Here is a 27,388-nt window from a genome sequence, read left to right on the forward strand (position 1 = left end):
CACAGCTCTTGCCCACTCCAGGTACGGTGATTCCACTGGGCATCGTGTTCCAATGCCTGACCACGCTTTCAGAGAAGAAATTTTTCCCAATATTCAATCTAACCCTCCCAACACCACTTGAGGCTGTTTCCTTTCATCCTGTTGTTACCTGGGGGAAGAGTCCAAGCCCCCACTGGCTCCACCCTCCCTTAAGGAGCTAGAGTGATAATGTCCCCCTTGAGCCTCCTCTCCTCCAGGCTGAGCCCCTCCAGCTCCCTCAGCTGCTCCTCATCAGACCTGAACTTGGTGGGGTTCAGCTCGGAACAGAAGCTTTCGAACGTGGCATCACTGCCCTTGAACATCCCCAAAGCCTTTTCATAACAAGTTTTCTTCAGAGCTGAAAACTAAACAACAGACTCAGAATATTTCAACTATAAACCCATCACTGGTAACTCCAAAAAAAGTTCCAGCTGCTGAGATGCTTTTCTAAAGGAATGGCGTTCACTTTCCTTGGAATGCTGTTCCTCAGTTTCCGCTTTACAGTCCCCAACATGCCTCATCAGAAAACAAAGAGCAGCTGGGTGTGTGCAGGTGCAGAATGAGGTCTCACAGGGAAAAACATTTCTCAAAACAGAGTATTTATTTTCAATATTGAGGTCTAATAATAAAATGGATTACATCTTTAAATAATCTAAAAGAAATTAAAATAAAATAAATTTGGTCCTATAAAACACTCTGTTTTATACATTAGAATAACCCAACTTAACTACAGCTCCAAAACCTGGCAGTTCAGTTTCCCTAAGGCTGGATCAAGCAATTGATGACTGCAAACCACACAGATTATCTGTGCTAGTGCCAGAGCCAGCCCAGGGAACAGAAGGGAAGCAGATCACCTCTGTCAGGAGGAATTTCTGTGCTGCTTTAAGGTTATCATCAGCAAGACTCAAAAATCTGTGTTGTTCTAAATATAAAGGTGAGAAGACATTGGGTGGTTCTCAGAGGAAAGTGTGTAGATGTATAAAGATTGCTACAAGTGAGGGCATCTTGATCCTTGTATATTCTCACCACTGTTGGTCAAAACCAAAATTCCAATATACTTCATAAGTGGATGTGTCCTACTTCCCTGAACCAGGAGTTAGCTTTCCTCTTGTTTGTCACAGGATGTATTTCCTGACATAATGAGGCAGGTCACTTATCTATCAAAATGAAAACACAGACATTTGAGAGAACGTACAACAAATTCTCATTATTTACTACAAATATATAAACTGAAATGAAATCAAATTGAATAACTTGACTACATGAAAATTATGAAACAGTTTGTATTTTATACACAGCGTATGTACACTGGTTTTGGAAATGTGGAGTTTATCCATGCAAATTTAATACAAAACACTATTTACAAAAACAAAGTAACAGTAAGAACATTTTTCAAAAGAAACACGTATGTTGGAAGCTCCAGCAATAATGGAAATCCTGAAAAAAAGGCTTAATACAGTATAGTACAAGTAGACAATCTTCAAAAGTATGAAAGATGCACTTTACAAGAACATGAAATGCAAAATCAATTGAAATGCACTATCAAAAACTTTGCAAGTATATACACAACATGAGCATCTAGTTTTAATGATAACTCTCCTGCTGTGCCCTCAGAACTACTTTTGCCACATCCTGCACACATTTACATGTTGACCATTTGGTTACATTGCATCTTCTGAGTTTTATAACCACAAGTTACAAAATAAAATAACCAAATACCAACTGAATGATAATTGTAAAGCAAACACATTTTCGTTGTTCTAGACATTCCACAATAGTAAAAAGTATTCACATTACTCCCAAGGTATTCCACCAACCCACCCTTTTTCCTACACCTGCGTGTGCTCCTCCTGGGAATGTCAGCCTTGCCTTGCTGCTGGTGCCACAGCCAAGAGCAGCTACAGCCAGGAATTTGCTCCAGGTATCACATCCCTTCAGCAAAACTGCATCAGTAGCTCCATGTGAAGAGCACAGTCCTGCACAGCTTCAGAATACAAATTAATACTCAACAGCTACTGCAAGTTCCCGTGCCGGGTATGGCACAACCAAACCCTACACTAATATTATAGTCATCTTGGAAATATTTCACTGGTTCACTCATTTTAAAATGAAACAAAGCAAAAAGGCATCCTTGTGGCATTTCCAAATATTCTGTTCTACAATCTGCCTTCATAAAACTATGATGGAAAAAGTTATGTTTGCCTTATTTCACTTAACTTTGAATGAAGTGAGGAAACCCTCCTTAGTGCTAAGAATTTACTTTAAATGACTGACTTTATGCAGTAACTGAGCTGCAAACAACTCTGGAGGGAAATTCTGGTCTCACTGAAGCCTTGCAATCACAGACTTATTTAGGTTGGAAGAGACTTTAAATGGATTAAGTTCAACTGCAAATTTAACACTGCCAAAACCTAGATTTTTCCAAAACAATTTAATTGCTGTCAGTCTGAGCTGTTCTTCTCCTTTAGAATTTCCTAAGATCCTAGAGTAGCCATGGAAAAACATTTTGGTTTTTGCTTGTTTTAAGATCAGGATTCTAAAATGTAAAAAACACTCTGAAAATTCTTTCTTGAAAATACTATATATAGTATATATAATTTGAACTAAAAATTATAGATTAGATGTCATTTTATGATAACTGGTGTGCCTTTCCTAAAACTGACCAAGCAGCTTGCAGAAATTTTGCTGTCCTTTGTCTCTTATGCTAAAAAAATAATGGTCAAACCCAAATGAGGGAACAAACAGTTCATATAACCACAATTTTAAGATAGCATGTTAGCAAAATTCTATTATGTGAAATACTTAAAGACAAATAAAGCAAAGGGCATTTTATTATGTAACACACACAGGAGCCAGAACTGCTTCTGTGCAGTGGCAAGTTTAAACTAAAATTCAATTAATCATATATATGCTCTATTTAAGCAGTAAAAATCAGCAATTTTTCTTCACAGGAAAAGAGAAATTTATCTTCATATTTTCCAAAACAAACCTGTACCATAACACATCATTAAGAAGAGCATTCACCTGTCCCTTTGTCTGTAAATGAATGACACATGACCCAGTGTGTGGCATATGGAACAAACCCAGCAATACTGTTTGCATTCCCTCCTGGAAGCGCACGAGGGCCACACTGACCAGTTCAGAGCCACAGTGGTATTTGCTGTAAGAAAAGGTCTGCGATTCCCACAGCAAAAGCATCCTCTGCCTCACTACATCACCCACTGCTGGGGAAAGTTAAGTATTTCTGAATATCTATTAGTGATGACCGTCAAATTATCACTTGGTGGTTTTGCTCAGGTTGCAGCAGCTCTTTAAGAGCAAGGAGGTGTTTTTGTCAGCAGCTGTCCTGCAGAGCCTCACTGGCCCAAAGGCACAAGTGGCACGTGGCAGGTGCCCTGCCCAGGGCTCCCTGCACCATCAGCCACGCCTGCTGCAGCACTGGCACACAGCTGTCCACACCAAACGGGCTCTGGAACACAAGGCTGGCAAACCCCTTGTTGTTCTAAGCTCTGCTGAAAGCTCCACACACTCCAGCGTCCTCATCCCTCAGCTACAAAACACATCCCTCTTCACTGAGCCTGAAGGCTTTTCCTGAGGTGATTCACTGTGAAATCAATTCAGAGCACTCTCTGCTTGGACAACTTTGCCTTTCCCATTGCTGGTCTTAATGACATTTTCTTAATTCCAAATTGTGTGTGTTGGGGTGTGTTTATTTACTTTTGCTTTTTAAGTAGAGATTCTCTAACAGAAACACCGACATTAGCTTGATTTGGTGAGGGAAAAGTGACATTTGATTTACCACATCTCCTATCTGCAGAAGGGCTAGAAACTCCCACAGGTTGCTTTCAGCTGAAATGAGTGGAATAAGCCTTTCACATAAACACTTAAGGAATCAGCAAAGGGCAGAAGTGCCAGACCTTTGTCCTTTTCTTCAGTACCAACATGACATGAAAGTTCCATTTTAGTGAAAATAAATGTATTAATTTTTGTTTGGATTTGACTACAGATTTATGCCAGAATCTGATGAAACTGCCAGTAAATGATACGGTATTTGAAATGAAGTTTTTAGTGCAGTAAAAAACCTAATGGTTGTCTTCACCTACAATTTTATTGAGGTAACAACACCTTCCCACCTCACTTTAATGTAATTTTTCCTACCATCTAAATACTGTTTGGCTTATCAGATGTTTTTTATTAAACAAATTCACACAACATTTTACAACTTCACGTGACTTACCGGAGATCACTATTTTAGTCAAGAATCTGACACTAAAGTTCGCTAGTGTCAAATAAGTTTAATCCACGTTTGCTATGGTCTCCAGCTCAGGTGTTCCACAAATCAAAAAGGTGAGAATCTACTGAAATCAAGGGTAAAACCTGCCTTGACTGCAGTAAAGTCTAGGATTAAAAAAAAAAAAAAAACCAAAAAAAACAAATTATTATTAATTTCAGTTGTTTATTGTTTCAAATCCATTCCTCCCTATTTTATGTTCACAGTTCTTGGTTAGATTTTGGAATCTGACTCCAGATCACAGGTCTGGATGGTTTCTGCATCCCCAGCAGTGCCCCACTGAGCACAGTGGATTAGCAGTGCTGGAGAACAGATGAAAAGTATTTCTGAGATACTCTCTGGGAAGACACCACACTTCACAACAATTATTTTATTGTCACTGCTTTAAGACCTCACCATATCTGGGACATTATTGCTCAAGTGAAAGATCAGTCACATGTGACATACTGCATGCAGTGACATAAAACACAGAAAAAATAGACAGGGCCAGAAGCCCTGTCACTATGCTGATCCACTCTGTAATTTACAGTTCATGCCACATTATTGCAAAGTTTATTGGGAAAACTTAATGCACCTTCCTAAAGCTTTTAATTATGACTTTTCTTCACGTTGTAAGTGAAAAAAGAGTGCAACAGGAACTGAGCAGGCTTCTGTTTTTACCTACCCTATCAGCTGTATGAAGTATTAAATAATGGCATCATATCCTAAACAAAACTGAAAATGGGTATCTCAAACACTGGAAATGTTTGGAGCAGGGATTCTGGAATCACAATGGTTTACCAGTGCCACTGGAACAATTTCTTAAACAAATTCAAGAGGAAGAAGAGAAGTGGCCCAGAGTAACCAACAACCTGAATGCACTAGATCTGAGAATGAACAAAAATAAGAAAGATACTGGGAATCAAAAGAAAAGGGGAAAGGAGTAGAGTATATGCAAATTCTTGTACAGAAAATACACAACTATCTCCACAGGCTACCTGGAAATAAACTTCAAATTCAAATTTTTTAGCATCATTTTTGAAATTGCTGTTAAAGAAATCACAATGGGTACAAGCCAATGTTAGCAAGGCTTTAGATTATTATTATTAGTGGTAAAAGCAGTTAGAGATGAGAAAAAGTTTCATCCACAGAGGATCTTTTCTCAGACTGCTCCTAAGGGAACTTGACGGCTTTAATCTTTGCATGCTAAAAGAGAAGCCTTGGAAGAATCATAATTATCCTCCTCCATAAGCAAGAAGGCAGCCATAATAATTTCCAAGGAATGGCAAAGCAAGACTGTTGGTGGCAAGTCTGTGGGGAAGAACTGCAGAGTACTAAAAAAAAACCCCAAGATGTTTTAGTAGATTTCAGTTTAAAATGAGTACATAAGTTTTATATCCAGTTTTCAGCTTAGAGGTTTGAAAAACCCCTAAGTAGTCAGCAGCTGCCATGCTACGTATCAAGGGAATTCTTAATGTTTACACTGTGATTTAACTTAATAAAACTAGTTCAAGAAGGAAAAATGTTACCTTAAGCACAGAAAATGTTTTAAAATATGACAAGGAAATAGTTGAGATCAGTTTTCAGATAACAAAGTGATAATTTACAGTTAGCACTTCCATGGCTAACACTGAACTAGAACTTTGCTCTGGTAGTAGCAACAACAGGGAAATCAAAGACTGGGTTTTTTAAATGTCCCAGGCAAACATTTTGCTTAGTGAAGGATAACTTTTTCTTTAGTTTTAGCATGACTTTTCAGATAGTGCCATTAGTGAAAATAGAGACTGAAGTTGTTAAAATTACCATTAGAAGAGATACACGAACCAATTAAGAGATAGATTTGAAATACAATATTTCAAATGTCAAAGCAATCCAGTTTCCTTAAACACATATTTATCTAACCTAAGATTTATATCTATGACTTTTCAAAGTAATTTTTACACCAGCCTCTCCCTAAGCTGTGTTTTAAGACAACACTATATGAACAAGAGTGGATTTTAGCTAGTACATGTACACGAACTTGTTTCAATGGATTTAAAAATAAGTGGTATTTTTAAACTTATCATCAGAAAAAGGTTATTTTTCCTGTCAGCTATTGCCTATAAGACTACAGTACAATAGACAATACTCCTCCCCCATTCTTTTATGAATTATCTTACACAGGGTCTTGGTCAATTGGAAAGAACAGAATCAAATCTTGTCACATGCCTGGCAAACATATCCCTCAACTGAAAATAACTTAGCCTGAAATAAAAAATCTGTGGCAATCAAAAAAATTTTTTTTTTTAATTGACCTACCTATTCATGAAGAACAAACTAATACAAACAGACGTACTACCAAAATTATGAAATTATTTCCAAGTTGTTTGGAGAAGAACTCAAGTGTGTATGGTTCAACACACCAAGAATTTGCTCAGAAGCAAACAAATACATGAACTCAGAAGGTTCAAAAGAACACCACAATGGAAATGTTTCGTTTTCACACTTACCCATTGATCCAATGTCTCAGCACAGTGACATTTGTAGAAACTGACCTGTGTGCTAATGCCACACTCATGTAAATTACACAATAAACCCTGCAAACACTAAAAAGATGAACACTGATACTTCCCAGTTAAATTATGGATATACCTGTTGTAAAAATGTCATGTGAGATCAGGAGCAATATTACACAAAATCCTGAACATCACAGCGTAAACCTGAGATTTTGGCAGTTTTATCAAAATGTCCTAAATTACTCTGTATGAATCACTAGTCCTCATGTCTTATTCATCATGTGTATTTGTTTGTCCCAAAGAAAGAAAAGTAGACAACTTTGTTTTGTCCAACAATACAATAAACCAAAAGTAATTAGGTATTATCAAATTAAATAGCATAAATAAAAAGTATTTACAGTATTTTCTAATTATTAGACAACAATTAAATTGTGCAACAAACTTAAAACACCCAACATCAAAAATGTGAAGTATTACTTAAATCTTCACGTACTGATTTTACAAAAAAACTATTAAAATATTAAAAAATTTCCATTTCATCTATTTTAAACAAAGAAACTTAAAAAATGTTTAAGACTATTAAGAGTTATCAATTACACAGGCACTTCACAGGTAAACAATCTACAGTACAACTGAAAAAAAATATTTGGCACCAACCTAGAAGACTGGAAAAACTCAATAAACTGTGTCCTTTTCTCACTGTATCCTGTTCTGTGTAATCACCAGACACTCAGACTCAATACTGGCAATGTTAGAAGTGCGTAAGTTACAATCAGGAGTGCAAAAAACAAAGAACGCAAATATTAAGCTTTCAGAGAGTGAAAGGGGATTACAAGTGATCAGTTGCTCACATTTTATCATCATACCATCGCTACATTTTTGACTCATCTTTAAATCAAATGATTGACTCAAAAAATTAAAGTGACGGGGGGTGTGCTTTGTACTTTCAAAAGTAACTCAAACAACATTTTCAATGGAAAAAAAGAAATCCAGCATTTAACTCTAACACTGAGATGTTAAATGGCAGCTTTTAACTTAACTGGAAAGAGAACCTGATGCTACCACATTCTCTTAGTACATCCGATTACAAAAGAAAAAAAAAGAATAGTTATGTTCTTTTAACTGTGAAGTGACTCCAAGGTTTTCACACACAGCTCCAAAGTAAGGCTCTCTACAGCATCTGGACAGGTTTTAGTTTTGATGGCTTGGGTGTTCCTGTGTAGGAGGCTGAAGTGCCTCAGAGCAATCCATAACAGAGCAATGGGAAGCCTTCTAGCTGCCAAGAAGTCGTGTCACATGGAAGAAAGCTGAGATACTTTCAATGCAGGCAACTCAAGCAGGGCTTGAACTGTGAGGCCAACCTTCACCAGACCCCTTTCCTCCAGAATGTGATGAGGCAAGCAAAGTCTCTCCTGCAAAAGAACACAGGACATTTAACCAGTTCCATGCCTTTGTCCCCAGGGCAGGTAACAAACACATTCTCTGAAGCCACACACGTCAGGAAGACACTTGCAGAGAAAATACCTTTGGCCTTAAATATCTCTGTGGTTCTCTACAGCAACAGAATGGGCAGAAACTTGTTATAGTTAGGATCTGTTTGAAGTGTTAAACTATGACAATGTCAGAAGATACATAAAAGACTGTTAAATTATTAAAGGACTTTCTTTTCCTAAGCAGAGTCAGAAAAACAAGCTGGTGAGTGCTGTTGGCTCAGTGGCCTTCTTCCCCCTTCCCCTGTTTTGCAAACTTATTACCCAATCTTTGCCTTGGGATAACTTAGAAGAGCTGACAGACTCAATAATGAACCATCCTCCAAGAAAGTCATAATTCAGTCTCAAAATTCAGCACAAGCTGGACAGTCCTCCCAGCTGCCACCTGGTGTTACAAATAATTCACAAGGTAAATCTCAGCACCTCTAGCTTCTGAATGGCCTGTGGCTCCACATGAGACAGAAGCCATGGCAGAGCAGTAAACCAGCTTCTAAATCTATCAACTAATTTACTTCTTGCACTAAAGAAGATCAAGGCAATTTTTTGTCTCATAATATGCGGGAAATGATTTATTTTTTAGGTTTTTTCCCCCCTCATGAAAGGAGGTAAGAGGATACACTTGGGCAACAGAAGCACAAGTAATGGGCTGCAACTACAGCCATGCTAAAAAAACCAGTCAATCATTCAGGCTACAGATTTCTGTAAGTGTAGAATATTTCCTAGGCAGCCTGAATTCATGCCAAAATGAGTTGCTAAACTCAAGACTTACAAGTAATAAAACATTACTCTCTCAAGTCCATTCCTTTGTTTAGATGACAATATATTTTACAAGGAGGTCAGTGTCATTTTTACTATTAAGAACTGACTAGAAATCCATGAAGTAGCTTCTTCAAGTTCACCCCATAAGCCTGGAATGGAATTTCAGTTCAGATCTTCAAGTCCTCTGGTCAGTGTCACAATCACTATTGCTCCCTAAATAAAGCTCTCCTAACCTCCCAAACTCAGTATTTGCTGACGTTTTCTGTGGTTATTAATGAATCAATAAAGCAATTAGTGTACCTGTGGAACGCCCAATTTTTTACAAGCATCAAGAAAGTTTTCAACATTTCTTCGGCACTTTGCCATGCTGAGTTTAGGCTGTGAAGACAGGATATTAAATCTTCATCAGACATTCATGGAGTGCATATTTCTGATGTCAAGTCACTTACAGTTACTAAAACACAAGACACATTCTACAAAGACTCAGTATGAGGAAAATAGCTCTTAAACTAAACTTCTGAGCATCGCTTAATGCTTCTTCCAAGAAAAACCTACATGAGTAATGTAGCAAATCAATGTGGTAAACACAAGTCACAATGTTTAATATTGAAATTCAAAAGCTTCTTTTCATGTAAGACGTACCAAAAATGAGATAAACGATTTGTGCCTTACCACTGCTGGCGATGGGACGTGAATGCTGGCAACAGAACGTGGCCTTATGTGGTTGGCTAAATGGCAAAGAACCACCCCATCCATCAACGCTGCTCCAATGTCATCTGGCAAAATTACCTTCAACCTGGATTCAAGATTCTAGGAAAAGGGCCATAAGTAAGTCACTCTCAACATTAGCTAGTTTTTCATTTTGAAAGCAAGGTATTTTAAATCATGTAGATGTTTAAAAGGAACATTTTAATACTGAAGTGAAATAAACAGAGTAAATTTATGCTTTACTCAGTATAAACATCCTTTTCTCCTTACAGGCCTTGTGTTCCTTTTGTTTGTATTGTTGGGTTTTTCTTGTGTTTTATGTTATTTTGTGGGGTTTTTTAAAATGACACAACAGCATACATTGAGAAAGATATTCTGCCAACAATGACTAGAATACACAGCTCTCAAGCCCATACAACAAACTCGCTGCTCGGAACAGGAAAGCACAGAACTTAAGGACAGAATTGTTATGCTGAATATGTGATCAGTGCTTAGTGGGCAGAATCTGCGAGTTGAAACCATACGGGATTTTATGAGAAGGAAAATAAAAAGGAGGGAACAAAACTGTGGGAAAAGCTGTTTTGCAAAACAGAGAAGGCAAACAATGGTTTTTCCCACCCCAACAAGACTTCACTGATCAGGAAGTGAACCAGACAAACAAACATCCTTCACGGAAGTCACACCACAAATCAGCACTGCCCTGAAAAGCAAAGCAACTATGATTTAGTTTATCCTAACTGATAAATGCTTTGAAAACAGAACTACACAAAAAAAAATTTACTAGAAATCTGAAATGTAGATCCCATTCAGGATTATGAAATTTCTAGCAACTTTCTACACTCAAAAAGCATTTGGCCATTTAGAAAACAATAATAATTTTTCCTCAGATCTCAGGTCAAACAATAACAAACACAAACAGATTTATTGTGGCCCTATAAAATTTAAAACCTCAGGAAAAAAATTCTTTTCACTTTGTTTTTTAGAAAGAAAACAACCCCAACTAATTCCCAGTTGGTATTTTGGTTGGATCCAAACAAGTACCAGTGCAGCCTGTTACATGAAATTCCTCAGGAAGAAATACCACTACAGGGATGCCCTTGTACAATAGCAACAACTTGGAGGCCTTTAAAATGAAGATTTAAATTGTGGAACAGAGCAAACCAAATGCACTGTACCCATATGGTGAATGGTGGTACCTACACTGCGAAGCTGTCTGATTTGTTCCCTCTCTTCCCTTAAATGTTCCATTTTCCTCCTCATAGTAAACCCAGGATCCACTGCACCATAGTCCTGGCGTGAGGCACGGCTGAAAGCTGTCAAACATGAGGGAAGTCAGAATTCAGATGGAAAACATTCAAAAACTAAAGACGTGTAACTGAGGATAAAAACAGGAAAAAACTGCAGAACTTTTAAGAACAAATATATTTAAGCATCCTGCTAGAAAAGATGCTACCTATGAAACATTTTTCAAATAAAATGCAGAGATCATCAGACTTAAGTGTAAGTGGATAATTAGAAAATACAGAGACTGAACTGACTGCAATATTGAAGTATCAGTATGGGACATACTGCACTTCTTCAAGAATCTCAATCTAGCTTTGTAAGTATTCGCATGTTTTACTTTTAATCAAGTATAAAGCCTTTAAGCCATCAAACCTCAAGAACAATTGTGTACTGTTTCCCCGTTCTTTGACAGTGACTAAGTATGCACAAAATAAAGAAAGGGGAAAAAAAAACTTTAAAAAAAACAACCCCCCAAAAAAATCTCAAACAAATCACTCTGCAACGTGAGGAGCTTCCAATTATCTGTTTGCCAAAGCAGCTGTCTGTGCCTTTCCCAGTACTCTGCAGCGATAAGTAAATTGAGTGAACTGCTGTACTGTGACATCTGCTATGCTCACTGCCTCTTGCAGCCTGGGAAATAAATACACTGTGTTAGAGAACAGCAGCTTACCTGACCTTGGTTTGAGACCAAACGGACCATGAGTGTTACTATCTGTCCTTTCATAATCCTGTTAAAAGAGATGAAGTCAGTTTTCTTCCACTCATTAAAAGAAATAACTTTTGTTCCCATCAAGATACTGTTTAAATTATTCTTGCCTAAGGAGAGTCCTTCTGCTTAAATGTAAAAGTGTTTTGAGGAGGACAATATAAAATAAATTGAATGAATGTAACCTTACTACATATAGATAAAACTGTCAAAATGAGAAAGAAAAGCAGCACCAGATTATCTAAAATGTATTGCAAAATATTTAAACTACTGCAAACTATTCTGTGAACAGTTTAAGCTAGCTGTAAGCCAATGCAAATGCAAATATTCTCCCAATATTTAGCATCAAAACATTTCTTAAGAAATATCTACTTCCAACTATGAAGACTAGGTTTTTCTCATTTCACCATCTGAAAAGAAAAATGCACTCAATATCTTGGTATGTACAAGAGATACCCTTGTTTCATTCCAGTGTATTCTGGGAGAGGTTTCAATTCTTCTCTCTCAGGCTCCTCACTAACATGAGGTAGAAATGTTAATAATATTTGATTTATTTTGAGCTAAGCAGTGCAGTGCTCTCCCAGTGAGATTCCATGCACGGCCACCCCTGAATGAAGCTGGAAGGCTGCACCACAAAGGTGACAACCAGGGTTGACAAGGAATAAAGTACTTGAGAAGTGTCACCACCTTTGGGTTCCTGGTGAAGTATAAAGTACTAAACCATAAACTTCAAATCCTCTCAGTGACTACGTGCCCTGAAGAGCAGTACTCCTTAGGAAGGCCTATCAAATATGGCAAATTTGGTCTTTGTTTCATTAGTATTTTCATCAGGAAAAATAATGGAGACAAAGCAATGCACCTTTCCTCACAGCAGTCAAAAAGAAGATCTCTAGAGGAGACCAGACTTGCAAAGGTAAAACAAGTTGTAATATCTGTCTCTATTCTCTCTTTTTCAATTTTTATTATGATGAAATACTTCTAATTGTAATTTCAAAGGAAACAAACAGCTTTTTATATTTGCATGAAAACCTGGTGACAGCAATGAACACAAAGAAATGTTTGTTGAATGAAAAACAAACCCACAAACTTGTACCTCAGACGACACAGGAGACTGTGGGGACACATTAGTATTATCACTGTCTTGCTAAAAAGAAATCAAAAAGATGAAATTATAAAAATGAAAATGATGGTTTAACAAGAAACATGAACTTATGAAATCCATGAGACATGTAACATTTATCAAGTATGCTACAAACTGGCAGCAACTAAATTTAAAATATGTAAGGCAAGGAACCACTGTTCGCTGTTTATATCAAATATTAGTTTTACATCACCTCTGCTTGATAGGTGTATTAATTTTGCTATTACCAAAGCAAGCAAACATCCTACTGTTCCCCAGCAGGCAATCATGACATTTTTTTCAAATAAAAAAGTGTAATAGGTATTTCTGCTATGGCTTTGGAATGCAAAGTTAATTTGTTCAAAAAAGACAAGCAAATAAATTTATTTCTTAATATTTCACACAATTACTACCTCTCACCTCATCATTTTCATTTCCACTTGAACTCTTCCTGGAAGACTTATACTGCAAAACACATACAATTATTACTTTAAAATGAAAGCATGGTTTTCATTTGAATTAAAAGGCTTGCTTTCACTCAGATGTTACTTATTACTAATGAAGCTGCTGAGAAAAAGGCCATGTTACAGAAACAAAGGAACAAAAAGAAACAAACCAGAAAAGAACATGACACTTCTAGGCAAGACAAGATCTTCATTAGCTGAAGAGATAAGTGCATTTTAAAACTAAACACTTGTATAATGTGAACTCTGCATGTGACAGCTGATCCAAGTGAAAAGATCTTAACAACTGCTAACACAAAACATTATTTCTTAGAAAAAATTATGCAACCTGTGAAAACTGCTTTTGTAATATGTTTCATGTGAGTAAGATTGCTTACACTTCAGGAGACTGACTTGACATTGCAAAAAATTAGATTAAAAAAGATTAAGGTTGCCTTTAAAACTTCAAAGTCTGATCACATCCTTTTATGTATTTAAGACAATGCTTTACCCACAGGTCTGTCTGATTTGTTGTGTGTTGCCTTCAGCACTGTCCCACTTCCCTGATTATGAAGAAAGTGGAGACAATTAAGGAGGAATTGAAGGAAAAAGTTTACAAAAGCGGTATCTAAAAAAATAAATTTCATTCTCTATAGATCAAGTGTACTAAAAATTAAAGAAGCCTCATGCAGATCAAATTAAAGAGATCATCACTGCAAAAGTCTAAGTTTGTGGGGTGTATGTGGCCAGGCTACTCTTCATGATGTGACACAAATGCAGGCTAAGCAAGAGACAACTCTATGTCACTGGTTTCTCACAACAGCACTGGTGCCTATTTTTTTTCCCAGTTTGCCATGGCAAACAGGCTCTGTTTCAGTGGCTTATTGCCTTGGTTTTGTAAATGAAACTATGAAACAGTGTCTTTTGTTAGTGCTACAAGCTGTTTAATTCACTTAGGAGACCCATCCAGAGCTGTATATAATATAATTTCAGGCGTCTGTTTCCATCACAGAGCTCACAACTGACTGGGAAGTTATGAGGAACCACTTCTGTATTGGTAGCACAGCTCTTTAATCAGGCAAACAAATGAATTCTGTTTTATTGAGAAGTTTCTCTCTCTTTCTCCTTCAATGCTATAGCAAAAAATTAATTTCAGGATAAAAACCCTGGAAAGAGGATACAACTCCACAATCTCTTCAGAAAAAAAAAAAAAAAAAAAAAAAAAAAAGGCTTCTATAATTACAGCCATATATCTGAGATGTATGGCATGCTCTGTTCTCCCAAGAATTTAATTTCTTTGAAGTTCCCTGGCATTTCACAAAGACGTTTGATGGCAAAAACCCAAGAAACTAATTTCATAAGTGACAAATTTAATTCTAATACAACCTAGCACTGCTCAGAGCTCTCCTGTTCCTCTACTTAGCCCAAAACAAACGTTTCCCAATGCTGCTACAACTTCCCCTCTGTTCTGCAGAAAGCAGACACTGGCACCTGCTGACTGAGGGTGCACACTACAGCAGAAGGGAACACTGAAAATATTCCTTCTGAAATGAAAACTAATGCCATGAGATCCAAAAGGCATAAATCATTCCTAGAACCATGCTGCAAATAAAAGGCAATGTATCTTTTCTTTGCACTAAAAATAAGTACATAAATGGCTAAATAAAAATCCTTCCAAATAGATGGTGAAGGAACAATGACAAGATTAGTTTTTTGTTTCGCCAGAAAACAACAATTACTTTCTTTTATTTGAAAGATAAACAAAATATTTGATCGATTTTTTCATCTTGATTTTCCTGCACTCTTAAATTATCCTAAATACATACATATATATTAATCAAAAGAGTAAAATAAAAAAATTATGTTACATGCAAATTTAAAAGCATCACAACCTTTGAGGATTTACCTTTACTTAGTTTTACAGTTTCTCCTACTCTTATTTAAAAGAAGTGTCATCCACCCTCACTTCCCCCATTACCTTGAAATACTCTTTTCTAATTTGTTTACTTCTCCTCCTTTCTTCATTCTGCCAGATTACTGGCTGTGTTTCTGGCCAGTGCTGCTCATCCACTGAATCCTTCTGGTTTTCCAGTGGCTATAATAGTCAGAAATACTTTTATGTAAAATGTAAACATCCTCCTTGTGTATTAGCACAAATTACTATGAACTACAATTGTTAATTGTTTGCCTGCCTCAATCTAGCTTTATGACCTGGAAGTTTAACACTCTTAGTGGTGATTCTGGTAGAAACCACTTATTTATTTTCAAATTCTAAAATATATTTCACAGAAGAAAAAGAATCTGTGAAATAATTCTTCAGAAAGTAACACTTTTCAGCATTGAGACTCATTTTCTAGGTAGGTTAGGAAACCATCAAAGGCTGCCAGAAATACACCAGTTTCAAGTGTGGATAGCCACTAGCACATCTAATTTCTCACTGTGAATATTCATCACACAGGGAAAGGATGGCTACAACAAGACAGCTGGACTAGTTGTTGGCTGTTTCTATCTAAAAGATTATACACCCCAACAACTGGAAGAGAAATCTCTCTTTCAAAGCATTGCATTATGCAATACATACTGAGGGAACAGCTAGATTGATTCTTAAAGAATAATAAATATATATGACTACCTACTTTATGAAAACTCTAAGTAGACAATCTAAATGGACTGTTTCCTAAGGGTACCACTACATTTCTGTTTCTTCTTACAAGAATATGAGGGCATTTAAAGCAATTGTAGATAACTAAAAGATTGAAATAATAAGGTACTCTTTATAGTTTAACTGGAATTTTGTTATATCATGCAAGCTTCTCATTGAGGTCTGGGAAATGAAAGGCCTACATGCTTCAACCCATCTAGAAACTGCATCTAAAAACCAAACTGAACATTATGGTGAGGCAATACCTTTATATGGAAAGACATACTACACCCAAGAAAGTAAAATTTATGCCTCATGAGTTTCAAGACCTTAAAGCTGTTACCACATGCTTTTAAAACAAAAGGCCTCCATTACAAACAAGTCACATTGAGGCGTAACATCTCCAAAGGGTTTACATTTTCCACCACAATTAAGATACCTTCAAGAACCACATGTATAAGCAACCATACAAATGCATAAAGTATTCTGCCATAGAGACAAAATCAAGGAAACAACAACAACAAATCACTCCAATATAAAGCCACCACATTTACATTTGAATATTTACCTGCCAGCTATATGGGGACACTGAGGAATTCACTTCATTTGTCGAAACACTAAAAAGTAAGATGAAAGGCATTATGAAACACACTACTTTTTTGGTGTACTTTAAAACAAGTTACATGAAAATATCAAAAAAGTGGCTTCTCCACAGCACTACAGTATTTTCTTTGCCATCTGTATAAGATGGCACAATGTGGCTTAAAATATGACCATTTAATTAAAATCTGAAATCATATTGCACTCTCCTTTAACAGAACTTGACAATGGGTCTTCAACACTACAGTATTTTATTCAGCTAAAACTTATTTTGAGATTTTTAGTTTGATTTGGTTTTAAGTCTCAAAACTGCCTGTTTCATTAACAAAAAAGTAAAGAGTAAAAATTTAATTCTTCCCGGATTGCCCTCTAATAAAGAAGCCTAACAGAGGTGTACACTGGAATAGGTGACAGCAACTCACAGAGAAGCTGTGGTAAGTAAGCAGGCCTGGAAGGTTCCAGCTAACAGCTGCAGCATGAGTCACACAAGCACAGGATGTGTGCAGCCAGCTCTGCAACCACAGGTACCACTGAGAGGGGAGACAGCCCAAGTAGGATGTGCCACACTGAAGGAGCTGTACTGGGTCAAGATGTTCCCCCCTGAGGTGTAGCTAACTGCACAGAGCCATTCCCACCCCACTGCTACCCAGCACCACCAGCTTTTTTCTCCCCACGTGGGTCTGGACATTTCCTAGTTCCCTAAAAACAAGGCTTTGGGTATTTCTGATATTGATGGTTAATGGGTTTGTTGTTGTTTTTGGGTTTTTTTGCTTTGTTTTGTATGTGGGTGTTGTGCTTTTTCTTTTTTACTTCAAAGAAAAAGCCTAAGTACAGCTCCTGCAGACAGTGCATTCCTCAGTAACACAGCCTCCACAAACAGTAAAGGTGCTGTAGGCTGAACTCCCAGCAATGCTTTTCCAACAGCTCTTAAGAGCACAAAAGGACTGCCAGGGAGGAAAACTGAGATGCCTAAGCACAGTTCCAGTGCTACCGTGTGTAACACAGAATAAGACATCTGCACAGCACCATCACCTGTGGGAGGAGCTACAACCTTCCCCAGTGGAATTGGAGCTCTGAAGCATAAATGAATTGCTGCCATAATCAAACCTACACATTTGTTTCTGTATGACATCTACTTTCCTAAATGCTCAGAAGAACAAATTTATTTTTTTGATCTGAAAGAAGCTCAAGAATAGATTACTCTTGTAGCTTCAATTTCATCATGAGCTTTCAAAAGCATTATGACAGAAGATGGCAGTAGCAACACAATAAACAAAAATGAAAGTAATAAAAGATTGAAAGCTGTGATATATTTAAGTATATCAGTACCATTTTTCAGATTCCATTGGCTGCTTTGGCCTGTTCCTTGTGTTTACTGAAACTGAATGATTAAGAAGCCTAGGGGGGAAAAAAAAGGTATTTAAAACAATTTCCTTTGAATATGTTACTTTCACTGCATCACATTTCCTGTAAATACAGAAGTTTTGAACATTAACTGGCACCTTCCATAAAACTAGAATGTGTTTGTACACATATGAAATCCAAGCCCATTCCTGCTTCCATTTGAATTAAGAGTATAATTTCCAGCTCTTGAAGTATTTCAAGCTCTGTATTTTAAGGAAGCAAAACTTGGTGATAACTCAAACCAAAATGAAATCTCATCTTATTTTTCTCCCTAAATAGATACTATTTCAACAGATCTCACACCTGTGTAAAGTGATGCTGCTCTCAACACAAAAGACCCCACTGTTCCCTAAAATCAGAAGACAAAAGATAGTCAAGCTAAAGCAGAACAGCAAGGATAGAGACAGACTGAGCACAAAAGTCACTCAGGAGGGGCAGATGAGAAGGTGGCTGAGAAACACACTGCAAGTGCAAAGAAAATGTAGTTACAAAGGTGAGGTGGAAATTGAGAAACACAGACTAAGAACAAAATGAAGATTTTAATGCAGAATTTAATGGAAATTCCATTTTTCTAAATGGTAAACAGCAAAAAAGCCTGAACTTACAGAGATTCAGAAAGGTGTTTTTATCTGCAGCAAACACATATCGTGTGTGTGTGTGTGTGTGTGTGTGTGCAGAGGAAGATGATATGAGCTACTATGGATGTTTTAAGTGTTAAAAATAAAATTATCAGTAACACTTAAAACTAAAAGTTTTCAAGTAAGCATCACCTTGAACTTAAGTGAAAAATTCTGAACTCTCAAAGGTAGCAATATTACATTTTGGCAGTGACTTCATGTGCAGAAGTGTGACGGAAGTGCATGTACACAGAATTCTATTGAGAACTAGAATGTATTAAGAATCAGAACACAATCAACTATTCCATGGAAGCAAGTAAAACAGTAGGCCCCTTTTTATATTTCTTTACCGTTACGTAATGCAGCACAGCCATTAACTTTAAATGACTGATGATTTTTCAATCAAACTTCTCTGATTACTGTGATAACTCTGAGCTCAGTAATCTCATTTGCAGTATAAACCTCTCATTGTGTGACCCTCAGTTTAATGGGATTATGAGAAGTTAAGCCTGTAAACCAGTAAATGTCTGTAAAAGTTAAAGCCTGTAAAAGTTAAGCCTGTAAATGCCTGCTGCACTCAGTCTGCAGCATCTGCTTCCTCTATTTTGTGTTCAGAAACTAAGTTTAGAGGGGACATTCCAGAATTAATTTATACTACAGCCTCAAAAAACTGTAACCAAAAAAACAAAAACATTCAGAGCATGGGTTATCAATCTAGAATATAAACATGCTTTTTAAAAGTCATCACTTTATACGGAGAACCCCCATATAAACTAGCTTTGTCTTCATCTGAAAGCAATGAGAAATTCAGTGGGAATTTGCAGCAAACAACAATTACAAGTAAAGAAAAAAATTAGACTCAGTTTGCTGCAGCACTTGCACTAAAACTGACATTGTAGTGTAAATGCAAAGACTGTATATAATACAGGCTATTCCTTTTCTATATTTATTATATGAAACACAAGGAAAAACTATTCAAGCTAATTCTAGCATATATATATATACATACACTTTTCAGCTGCTTTTCACCATTTCTGTGCAACATGTATATAATTAATGATTGAGTTCATAATGAGCTAAAATTATTTATACAAAGTATATTCTTATACTTTCTAAAACAAAGCCAGTAATTTTTGAAAGCTCCTGTTTAAAAACTAAAGAATATAGATGGGAAAGTAACACTAAGTTCAGTATCTGACATCTTGCAAGCCCAGTTACAGAAATCTCAATTTCCTGTGGAATAATGAACTTGAAAGCTTTTAACTAAAGAAAATAGTGAAGAAAATTAATCTGAATATACTAAATTGCAGACAGTTGGCAAAATAATTTGTTCAGCTGAAAGGGGTTCAGGAAGAATTACTGCAGGCACATTAATTACTGTCTTCCAGGAAATACAATGCAAAGCAGAGTATGTAACATGAAAGTAGAAGCAGTTCGAGTTCAGAAGTTACACTCAAGTGTGGTGTTGTTGGTCTACCAATAATTTCAGCTACTGCTGCCATTCATGCCATCATTCATTAAACCCAAATCTTTATTGTATAGGTCAATTATCAGGCCAAATCCTGATGATCTGACTGATTCATGAACTAAGAACTTGCACAGGATGCCTGAGCTAGAACTGCAATTAATTTCCTACTGATGATTCCTAATAACCACACCAATTCTGTTGTTACAGAGGTAGCACACAAACTAATCCTCTGAAAGGGTTCTAAAACTCACACAATTTCAAAAATCTAAATTACTCAACACCCCATATTTATATATTCTACTTCTATTTATATATTCTACTTGTATTATGCAAGCACAGCATCTACTCCAAAGTGCCTGACCAGATGAGAGAGAAAGACAATGGCAAGACCAACAAAGATACTGGAAAATATTTTCTCAAGTTTCAGGATTTAAAGAGTGGAATCTCTTCTCAGCAACTTATACTTTCAGATTTTTTGCAAACATAACAATGATTAACATAAATGAAGTGAAAATGGTAGTGTTATTTTAAGGTTAGCTATATTCAAGTTTACACAAGCAAGTACTACCTTGAATCTCTAAAGTGTAAAAAGACACTAGAAATCCTGTGCAGTGAGACAAAGAGGATTTATTTTCAACTCGTTCCAGAGCAGTCCACTGACTTCACTTGGGGACCGAAGCTGTGCTCTTCTGGATTTGAACAGTTTTAGGAAATCACTACTGTCAGGTAAGAACCCAGACTTAATTTTGATGCAAATTCAAAGAGCCTCATTTGGAACCAATGAAAATTAGTTAATCTAAACTATCCTACTGTCTTTTGAAAAAGACAAGGAGTATCCAGACTAAGTTACAGAGCTTCAATTTATAAGGCAATGAAGTCTTAAATCACTTGATTCAACACCTCCATGTCTGAGTACAGTCTACACTATACTCCAATTTTATGTTACTGGTGAGGTTTGTATATTACAAATACTTCCACCATGGGTCAAATGCAAAACAAATTCTCTCTGAAAACAATCACTTTAAAACCAAAGTATCAAACAAACAACACAAAACCACCAAACAAACAAAACCCCAAAAAACTTAAAGCGCCACTTTGCATGAGATACTATATCTGAGGTTGTATACTTAAAGAAAAAGAAAAGCCTTTAAGGTTTGGACTCAAGTGTTTTTTGGAGAATTGCCTAATTAAGTATTTTTCTTAATATTTAATCCTAAAGAATAAAGAATGTATTGCAAACTGGTTTTGACAGCAAAACATCTTAGGCTAACTCAGCCAATCCCTTTAACTCTGTGTTTGCTCAGGAAATGGCCAAGAGCATTTCTTTTGTCCACCCTTTAACTCTTTATACCTTGATGCACGTCCTGCCGCCCTGGTCCTCTGGAAGAGCTTTTCACTGAATGAAGTTCTATAGCTTAGTGGCCTTCGTCTGTATTCACATTTCATGCACACCAAAGCCAAAGACGGAAGGAGGAAGCAGGATAGGTTGATGGGAGAGGACAGGGAAGTCATTAGCATAGCAAGCAAAAGGAGAGGAGACTGTATAATATTACAAAAACATACACTGAACAAACAGAAATGTGATTAGTAAGGAGTTATTTTGTGATGCTTAACTTCCCTGAGGATTCTATTCACTAACTGACCATATTTTCCACAAATAAGCATAGATACATCTTTACTAAATGCTAAGTAACATTCCTATTGCCAGTTAAAAAACACCACAGATTCAAAATCAGGGCTAAATTTTCTGTTAGAGGAGATTTTAAGCTCATGTACCTAAAGATGCATAAGCAAACTTTAAAATATAAATGCTAAAAAACTAAGAAACAAAACTTAAGAAGTATCAAGATTGCACATCTGCATCATTCAAGACAAAGCAGAACAATTAGCAAGACCACTGTATTAAGACACAATAACATATGACGAGTAAAATTCAAGCTGCAGTACTTCAGAAGAGGAGTGACTTGGCATTTCAAATGATTAGATAACCAGGAAATATGTAATCAAACAAGAGCCTCGTGCAACATAAATAACCATCATATAAAAATCTAATATGAGAAAGACACCCTCATTCTCCCTTCCTTAACAGGAGAAAATTATGCATTCTTGGCCTTATTTGCAGTACTTTAGGTACTGAGAATACACTAGCATTAAATTAAGATTTCATTCCTATTTTTCACCTCCCTGTGAACAACCAATTCTTGAATGCAGGGCTTGAAGTTCTAAGCAAAACCTATTTTATCTTTCACACATGCACACTACTGTTACTATATTTACCTAATATAAAATGCTGGTGAATTTTTAAGATCCTGCAATTCATAGTACTGGGATCTCAGTTTCTCTGAGGGCTTCATGTGTATTTCAACCATCTTAAAAGCAAAGCAGCAGAATCTCATAATTACACACAAATTTCAAAGAAAAGACCACAGCATTAAAGTTGGTATGAACTTACATCCATTACTGTGGGATACTGAATGAGTGCTATGAACTATTTTAGTTAATGAACTACTATTAAATACAACTTTCACCTCTCAGAGGAGCTTACTCTAGAAGTACCTCGCAGCATTTGCCTGTGGTAAAGGACAGAAACTGTTCCTACACCAGCCGGGCCATTTCTATGTGACTCCAGCTATTCCTTCCTGTTCTTCATCTCACACAGTTGCAAACTCGTTCTATTACATTCCTTTAATCTGCTGCTTGTTCCATGGCTCCTTTTCAAGAATTGTTCTGTTGAGATGCCCATAATGAAGCAGAGAAAGGCAGGCAGTTGAAATGATTTATTTTTATCCATAGATATTGTCATTTGACATAATAATGTTCAAACAAATTTCCTCTTCAGTCCACAGGATATTGACTGAAGGAAGTACAACCTAAATTAGCTTGTATCTGAATAAAGACAACCAGTCATAAACAAACTGTAGGGAAGTTGTGTAATTCAGACAAGAAACACAGGACTGGTATCTTGACAGAGTTTGTCACTTCACTCCTTAACAGCCGGACAAAACTGTTCTCAAAATAAGTTGTCCAAAGCCTCTGGGTATAAGAGAGGTTAAAGAACAAATTAATTGCAACACAACTTATTTTAACTAATATTGTTATACCTGTGTTTTTGTTCTTGCTGCAACAACTGAGCTGCAATTTTTCTCAAGTCAGTCACTTCTTTGAGTTCATCATCATCTTCAGCCAGCAGCTGCTCTTTCTGAAGTCTGAAAAATTAAGCATTAGTGACCTGTCCGACTTCAGTGAAGCAAGAAAGAGAAATGGCTCATTATGGCAGTAACTAAGCAATGCTCCCTTTAAGTTTATCCTCTGTCCAAGAGGAACACTTTGTTCAGTATGAGAACTCTTTCCGCCATATGCAAGGAGCTTAAAAAATCCCCCACTATCACCCCTGCCACTACTAATAAAATCAACTCAAAAAAGATGAAGAAGATTTACCTTTTTTCATCCCCCCAGTCCTCATTTTGTTCTATTTTCTGGGATTTCTCAGGATGTTTTCCCCGTTCCTTCAACAAAATGGAAAAAAAAAAAAAAAAGTCAGAATTTAATTAAGGCAGAAGAAAAAAAAAATCAAGGCTAATGAACAGTTTTTCTTTTGTCAGTCTCTGGTACCTTGACATAAGAGAGCAGGGGGCCAATCTGTGCATCTCCCTGCTCAGGAAGAGCTCCCTCCTCTGTGCTGGGATCAATGTAGTCAAATGCCTCTTGGTCTACGGAGGATTTATGAAGAATAGGAAAGACATCAAAACAGTTCTCTTGATCAAATGTTATTCCTGAGAGAAATAAGTACTTAAAAAAATGTCAGAAATTGTGCCTTCCTAAGCTAGCAATATTTTTTTCCTTTCTCTCAAGCCTTTTCTGCTTGTGATTATTACATTGTTTTCTGAACTGTTGAAAATAAAATATCAACACCTGATCCTGCCATTTTGTGCCATTTTCTTACATTATATTACCTAAGCAAAGTATCTCTGTTACCTAAAACAACAAATGTACAACTGGTATTACCTTTCTGTGGATCGAGTTTACTTCCCGTTACGTGATTGTCATTCCTTAATGTCTGTTCCCTTGTTGATTCTGACACCTGGGAGTGAAGGCTGATTGTATCATCATCAGATGGCTGCAAAGACACTCACATTTAGTGCAGAACTGACATGGAAATGGTGTTATTATATGATTTCCTACATTCCCATCATATCATATTAATTAGAATCAACTGTAACCAGAAAAATTAAAGAAATATATAAATAATTTGTGTCTGATATGGCAGTCTAAAGGTTTAAACTCAACTGTACACATACTGAAACAATATTAAATGCAACTTACTGAGGTATTTCTCAAATGATATAAAGTACAAAGGAAAAAATTCTAAAAAATCAGAAATTACGCATTCAACAGTGAAAAAATACTCACTTCTGTAGTGGACAACCTTTTATCCCCATTATCACTTCCAATGCCAGAGTCTGGTCCATGGTTTTTATTAGGATAAAAGTCTTCCATGCTACATTAAGAAAAACAACACACAAAATACCCACACAAGTATGAAAGAAACAGTAGTTTTACTTTCCATAAGAAAATAAACACCCTTTTCAAAATATGTTCTCTATACTCAAAATCTCCACTACTCACCTGTCTGTGAGTGGCTGGGAAGGGATTCGTTTGCCTAATGATGGAAGATCCAAGGAATCTGGTTTTTTATCTATTCTGAGGCATGCCTGAATACTGAGGAATTTAAATATATGTACTTTGCCTTTTAAACATATCTGTTAGGAAACACAGGAACAAAAAGAAGTCTTAATTACACAGCATGTCTGCTGAGAATACACCCCAAGACATACCTGCAGCACTGCATTTACAGTCACAACACCCCAAAAGGAGAAGTACACAAAATACAGCTAAATAAAAAAGAGAACTTGATTGGTATAACTTAGAATAGCTTCCTCTAAAATCCTAGTGCAAATTTCTGTACTTGTGTGCTTTAATACTAACCTGTGCTGGTGGTATCTGCATTGGATTGTTATCCAAAACTATAACTTGTAAGTGACGTAACTTTCTGTAACAAATGGGAATTTCTGTAATTTTATTACAAGAAAAATCCAGCTTTACCAAGGGAAGGTCTCCTAATTCTGCATTCAGGGAAAAAAGCAAACAAACAAAAAAAAAAAAGGATCAGTTATCTTCTTAACACTTTGCCTAATTTGCCTACATCAATGGAAAGAAGATGAGTAGCTCACCATCTGGCAACATATGGAGATTATTTCTTCTAATGTTCAATTCTCTAAGTGACTGCAATTTTCCTATTTGCTGGGGAAGAACTTGAAGTTCATTACAGCTAATATCCTAAGAAAGATATAATTAATAAATCAACTGAACATCTTAAATGAAATTACACAGAGGAATACTGTGATCAAAACTATTACAAAGCATACTATTAAAAGAAAAGAAACCAAACTATCTTGGATTTTCCATGGAGAAGATGTACCATAAGAGATCTTGCTGGTTTTTAAGGTATTTAGTGATTCCAAAAATTCAATTCAAGAAGTTAAATCAATGAATGATGAAATACTGGGTTTGAAATGAATACTAGGAGCCTAGGAATGAGGAGCTCCTGGTGCAATTCCCAGAACTGTCAAAAACTTCTTGTGCTATTGCTGGCAATTGACTGGCATTCTGCTCCTCTTCCAAAAATTCTTTTTCCTCAATAAACCTTGAACCACCCCATGAAACTAAAAAAGAGCAGGCAGTAGCAATAGCAGGCTCACCAGATTTTTGGATACAAGCACTAGAGGGTGACAAAGCTGCATCAAGTAAACAAAGACTACAGCTATTTCTGGCACTAATTTAATATTAATTTATATAGACCAGAGTGATTGAATAATCACAGAGCCTTTCCAGCCTTCTTATGTTCTAAATAGGCATATCACAGGTACTGGAATGAAACTCTCTACTATGTCCTCAATCACCATCAAGCATACATTCTGGGTTTCACAACACTGAATTTAAATTGTATAGTTCTACATTTAAAATATATTAATATTTTATTATAATGAATATATGATTTATATATATATATATACACATATATATAGTGCATATATATATATATAGTGGTTATAAGTGTACTTACTACAAAGATTCACAGTTGTACTTACCAACTCCATTAGATCTCTCAACTTTCCAATTTCCTCTGGAATGGAGACCAGCTTGTTATTGCTGACAACCAGAACTTTCAGTGGAAGATCAAACAGATATTTTGGCAATGTTGACAAAAGATTTCGACTTGAAAGCAAGAAAAAGGGACAAGAAAGGTTGAATTATAATCTCATATAGCTCTCAGGGAGTCTGAGATTAATATTGTACAACTTTTCTCCCACCCCAGATCACATTCTCCACTTATTACAATTTCATCTACAGTGTCCATCACGAATTCCTTATCAGATACAGCCTATTTCAGGTATATGAATTTTAGATCCCCATTTTACTTAATGAAATAAGGATGTACTAGGACAGAATCTAACACCAAAATGTACAGAGAAATCTGTTAAAAGAACTAATGCTTGACACTTGCTTTTATCCTGCTGGTACCTTCAGAAGAACCACCTGATCTGACAGTCTGCCAAGCCAGAACTTTATACTGTGTATATTGCTTCTCATGTCATGTTGTTGGGACCCTCCTGAGCCATCACAAAAAGTTCTGAACTTTTAATTATTTTGTTGAGCAACAGGCTGGAAAGTAAGCCTTAATTAAAATGTTTTAAAGGTTTTGGGGATTTAAATAGCTCTTAACTGAGAAAACCGTTTTGGATTTGATGCAGCTAATATCAGAAACAAGGAGTATTGTGGAAAACAGGGTCGGGAGAGTTTTCTAGATTCCCTCACCTTCCAGAGCTCATATCCACCTTCTGTTCTAGTGAGAAAATCCAACCATATGTTTTCCAAGTTTAAAAAGAGGAGTACAGCAGTGGATGTAAATAATGTGCAAAATGAGCAGGACTTTCTGGCCACAGTAATTTAGCCTATTGATAGCAGCAAATTTCTATAGCTGTGGTTCCTGAACATTGTCTGTCTACATAACATCAGCAACAAAGAAAATTCTGCAAAAACAATGACCTGATGAAGCAAAATGCCAACTCTCTAAGGAGATAGGTTAAATAAAGACCAAAACCAAACACCATTACTCACCTAATATTAAGGTAGGTAAGCATTTGCAGGTTTTTAATAGATTCTGGAATAGATTTGATGCAGTTGTGATACAAATTTAAAGTTTCCAGTGGCGCAAACAGCCAGACATCAGGAGGAATTTCAGTAAATCTGTTCTTTGAAAGATCTAGAAGCAAAGAGAAAAAAAAAATTCCTTTTTTAGTCAAG

At 36.4% G+C, this 27,388-nt stretch overlaps 1 protein-coding gene across 1 annotated transcript; it reads right to left on the bottom strand.

The window, feature by feature from the left end:
- Positions 1-1,277: 1,277 nt before the first annotated feature.
- On the bottom strand, positions 1,278-27,343 carry LRCH2 (leucine rich repeats and calponin homology domain containing 2). The gene is made up of 21 exons (XM_041396420.1): positions 27,203-27,343; positions 26,173-26,299; positions 25,255-25,360; positions 25,010-25,146; positions 24,650-24,783; positions 24,434-24,521; positions 24,029-24,140; positions 23,636-23,733; positions 23,462-23,529; positions 23,125-23,229; positions 21,375-21,452; positions 17,864-17,932; positions 16,503-16,551; positions 15,272-15,388; positions 13,271-13,315; positions 12,824-12,874; positions 11,695-11,752; positions 10,941-11,053; positions 9,705-9,842; positions 9,333-9,410; positions 1,278-8,195 (listed from the first exon to the last, which is right to left on the bottom strand). The coding sequence occupies exons 1-21, from the start codon at positions 27,223-27,225 to the stop codon at positions 8,076-8,078; spliced, it is 1,914 nt and encodes a 637-aa protein (XP_041252354.1). The 5' UTR covers positions 27,226-27,343; the 3' UTR covers positions 1,278-8,075.
- Positions 27,344-27,388: the final 45 nt, after the last annotated feature.

Source organism: Onychostruthus taczanowskii, unplaced genomic scaffold (assembly GCF_017590055.1).
Source record: "Onychostruthus taczanowskii isolate IOZ18803 unplaced genomic scaffold, ASM1759005v1 scaffold13, whole genome shotgun sequence".
Taxonomy (NCBI): domain Eukaryota; kingdom Metazoa; phylum Chordata; class Aves; order Passeriformes; family Passeridae; genus Onychostruthus; species Onychostruthus taczanowskii.

Coding starts and splice junctions, on each gene's coding strand:
- LRCH2 (XM_041396420.1), bottom strand. CDS start 27,225: ATGCTTACCTACCTTAATATTAG. Junction 17,933..21,374: donor GCGGCAGGACGTGCATCAAG/GTATAAAGAGTT, acceptor TTTCCCCCCTAG/GCTTCTTAATCATTCAGTTT. Junction 12,875..13,270: donor GTGGAAATGAAAATGATGAG/GTGAGAGGTAGT, acceptor ATTTCTTTTTAG/CAAGACAGTGATAATACTAA.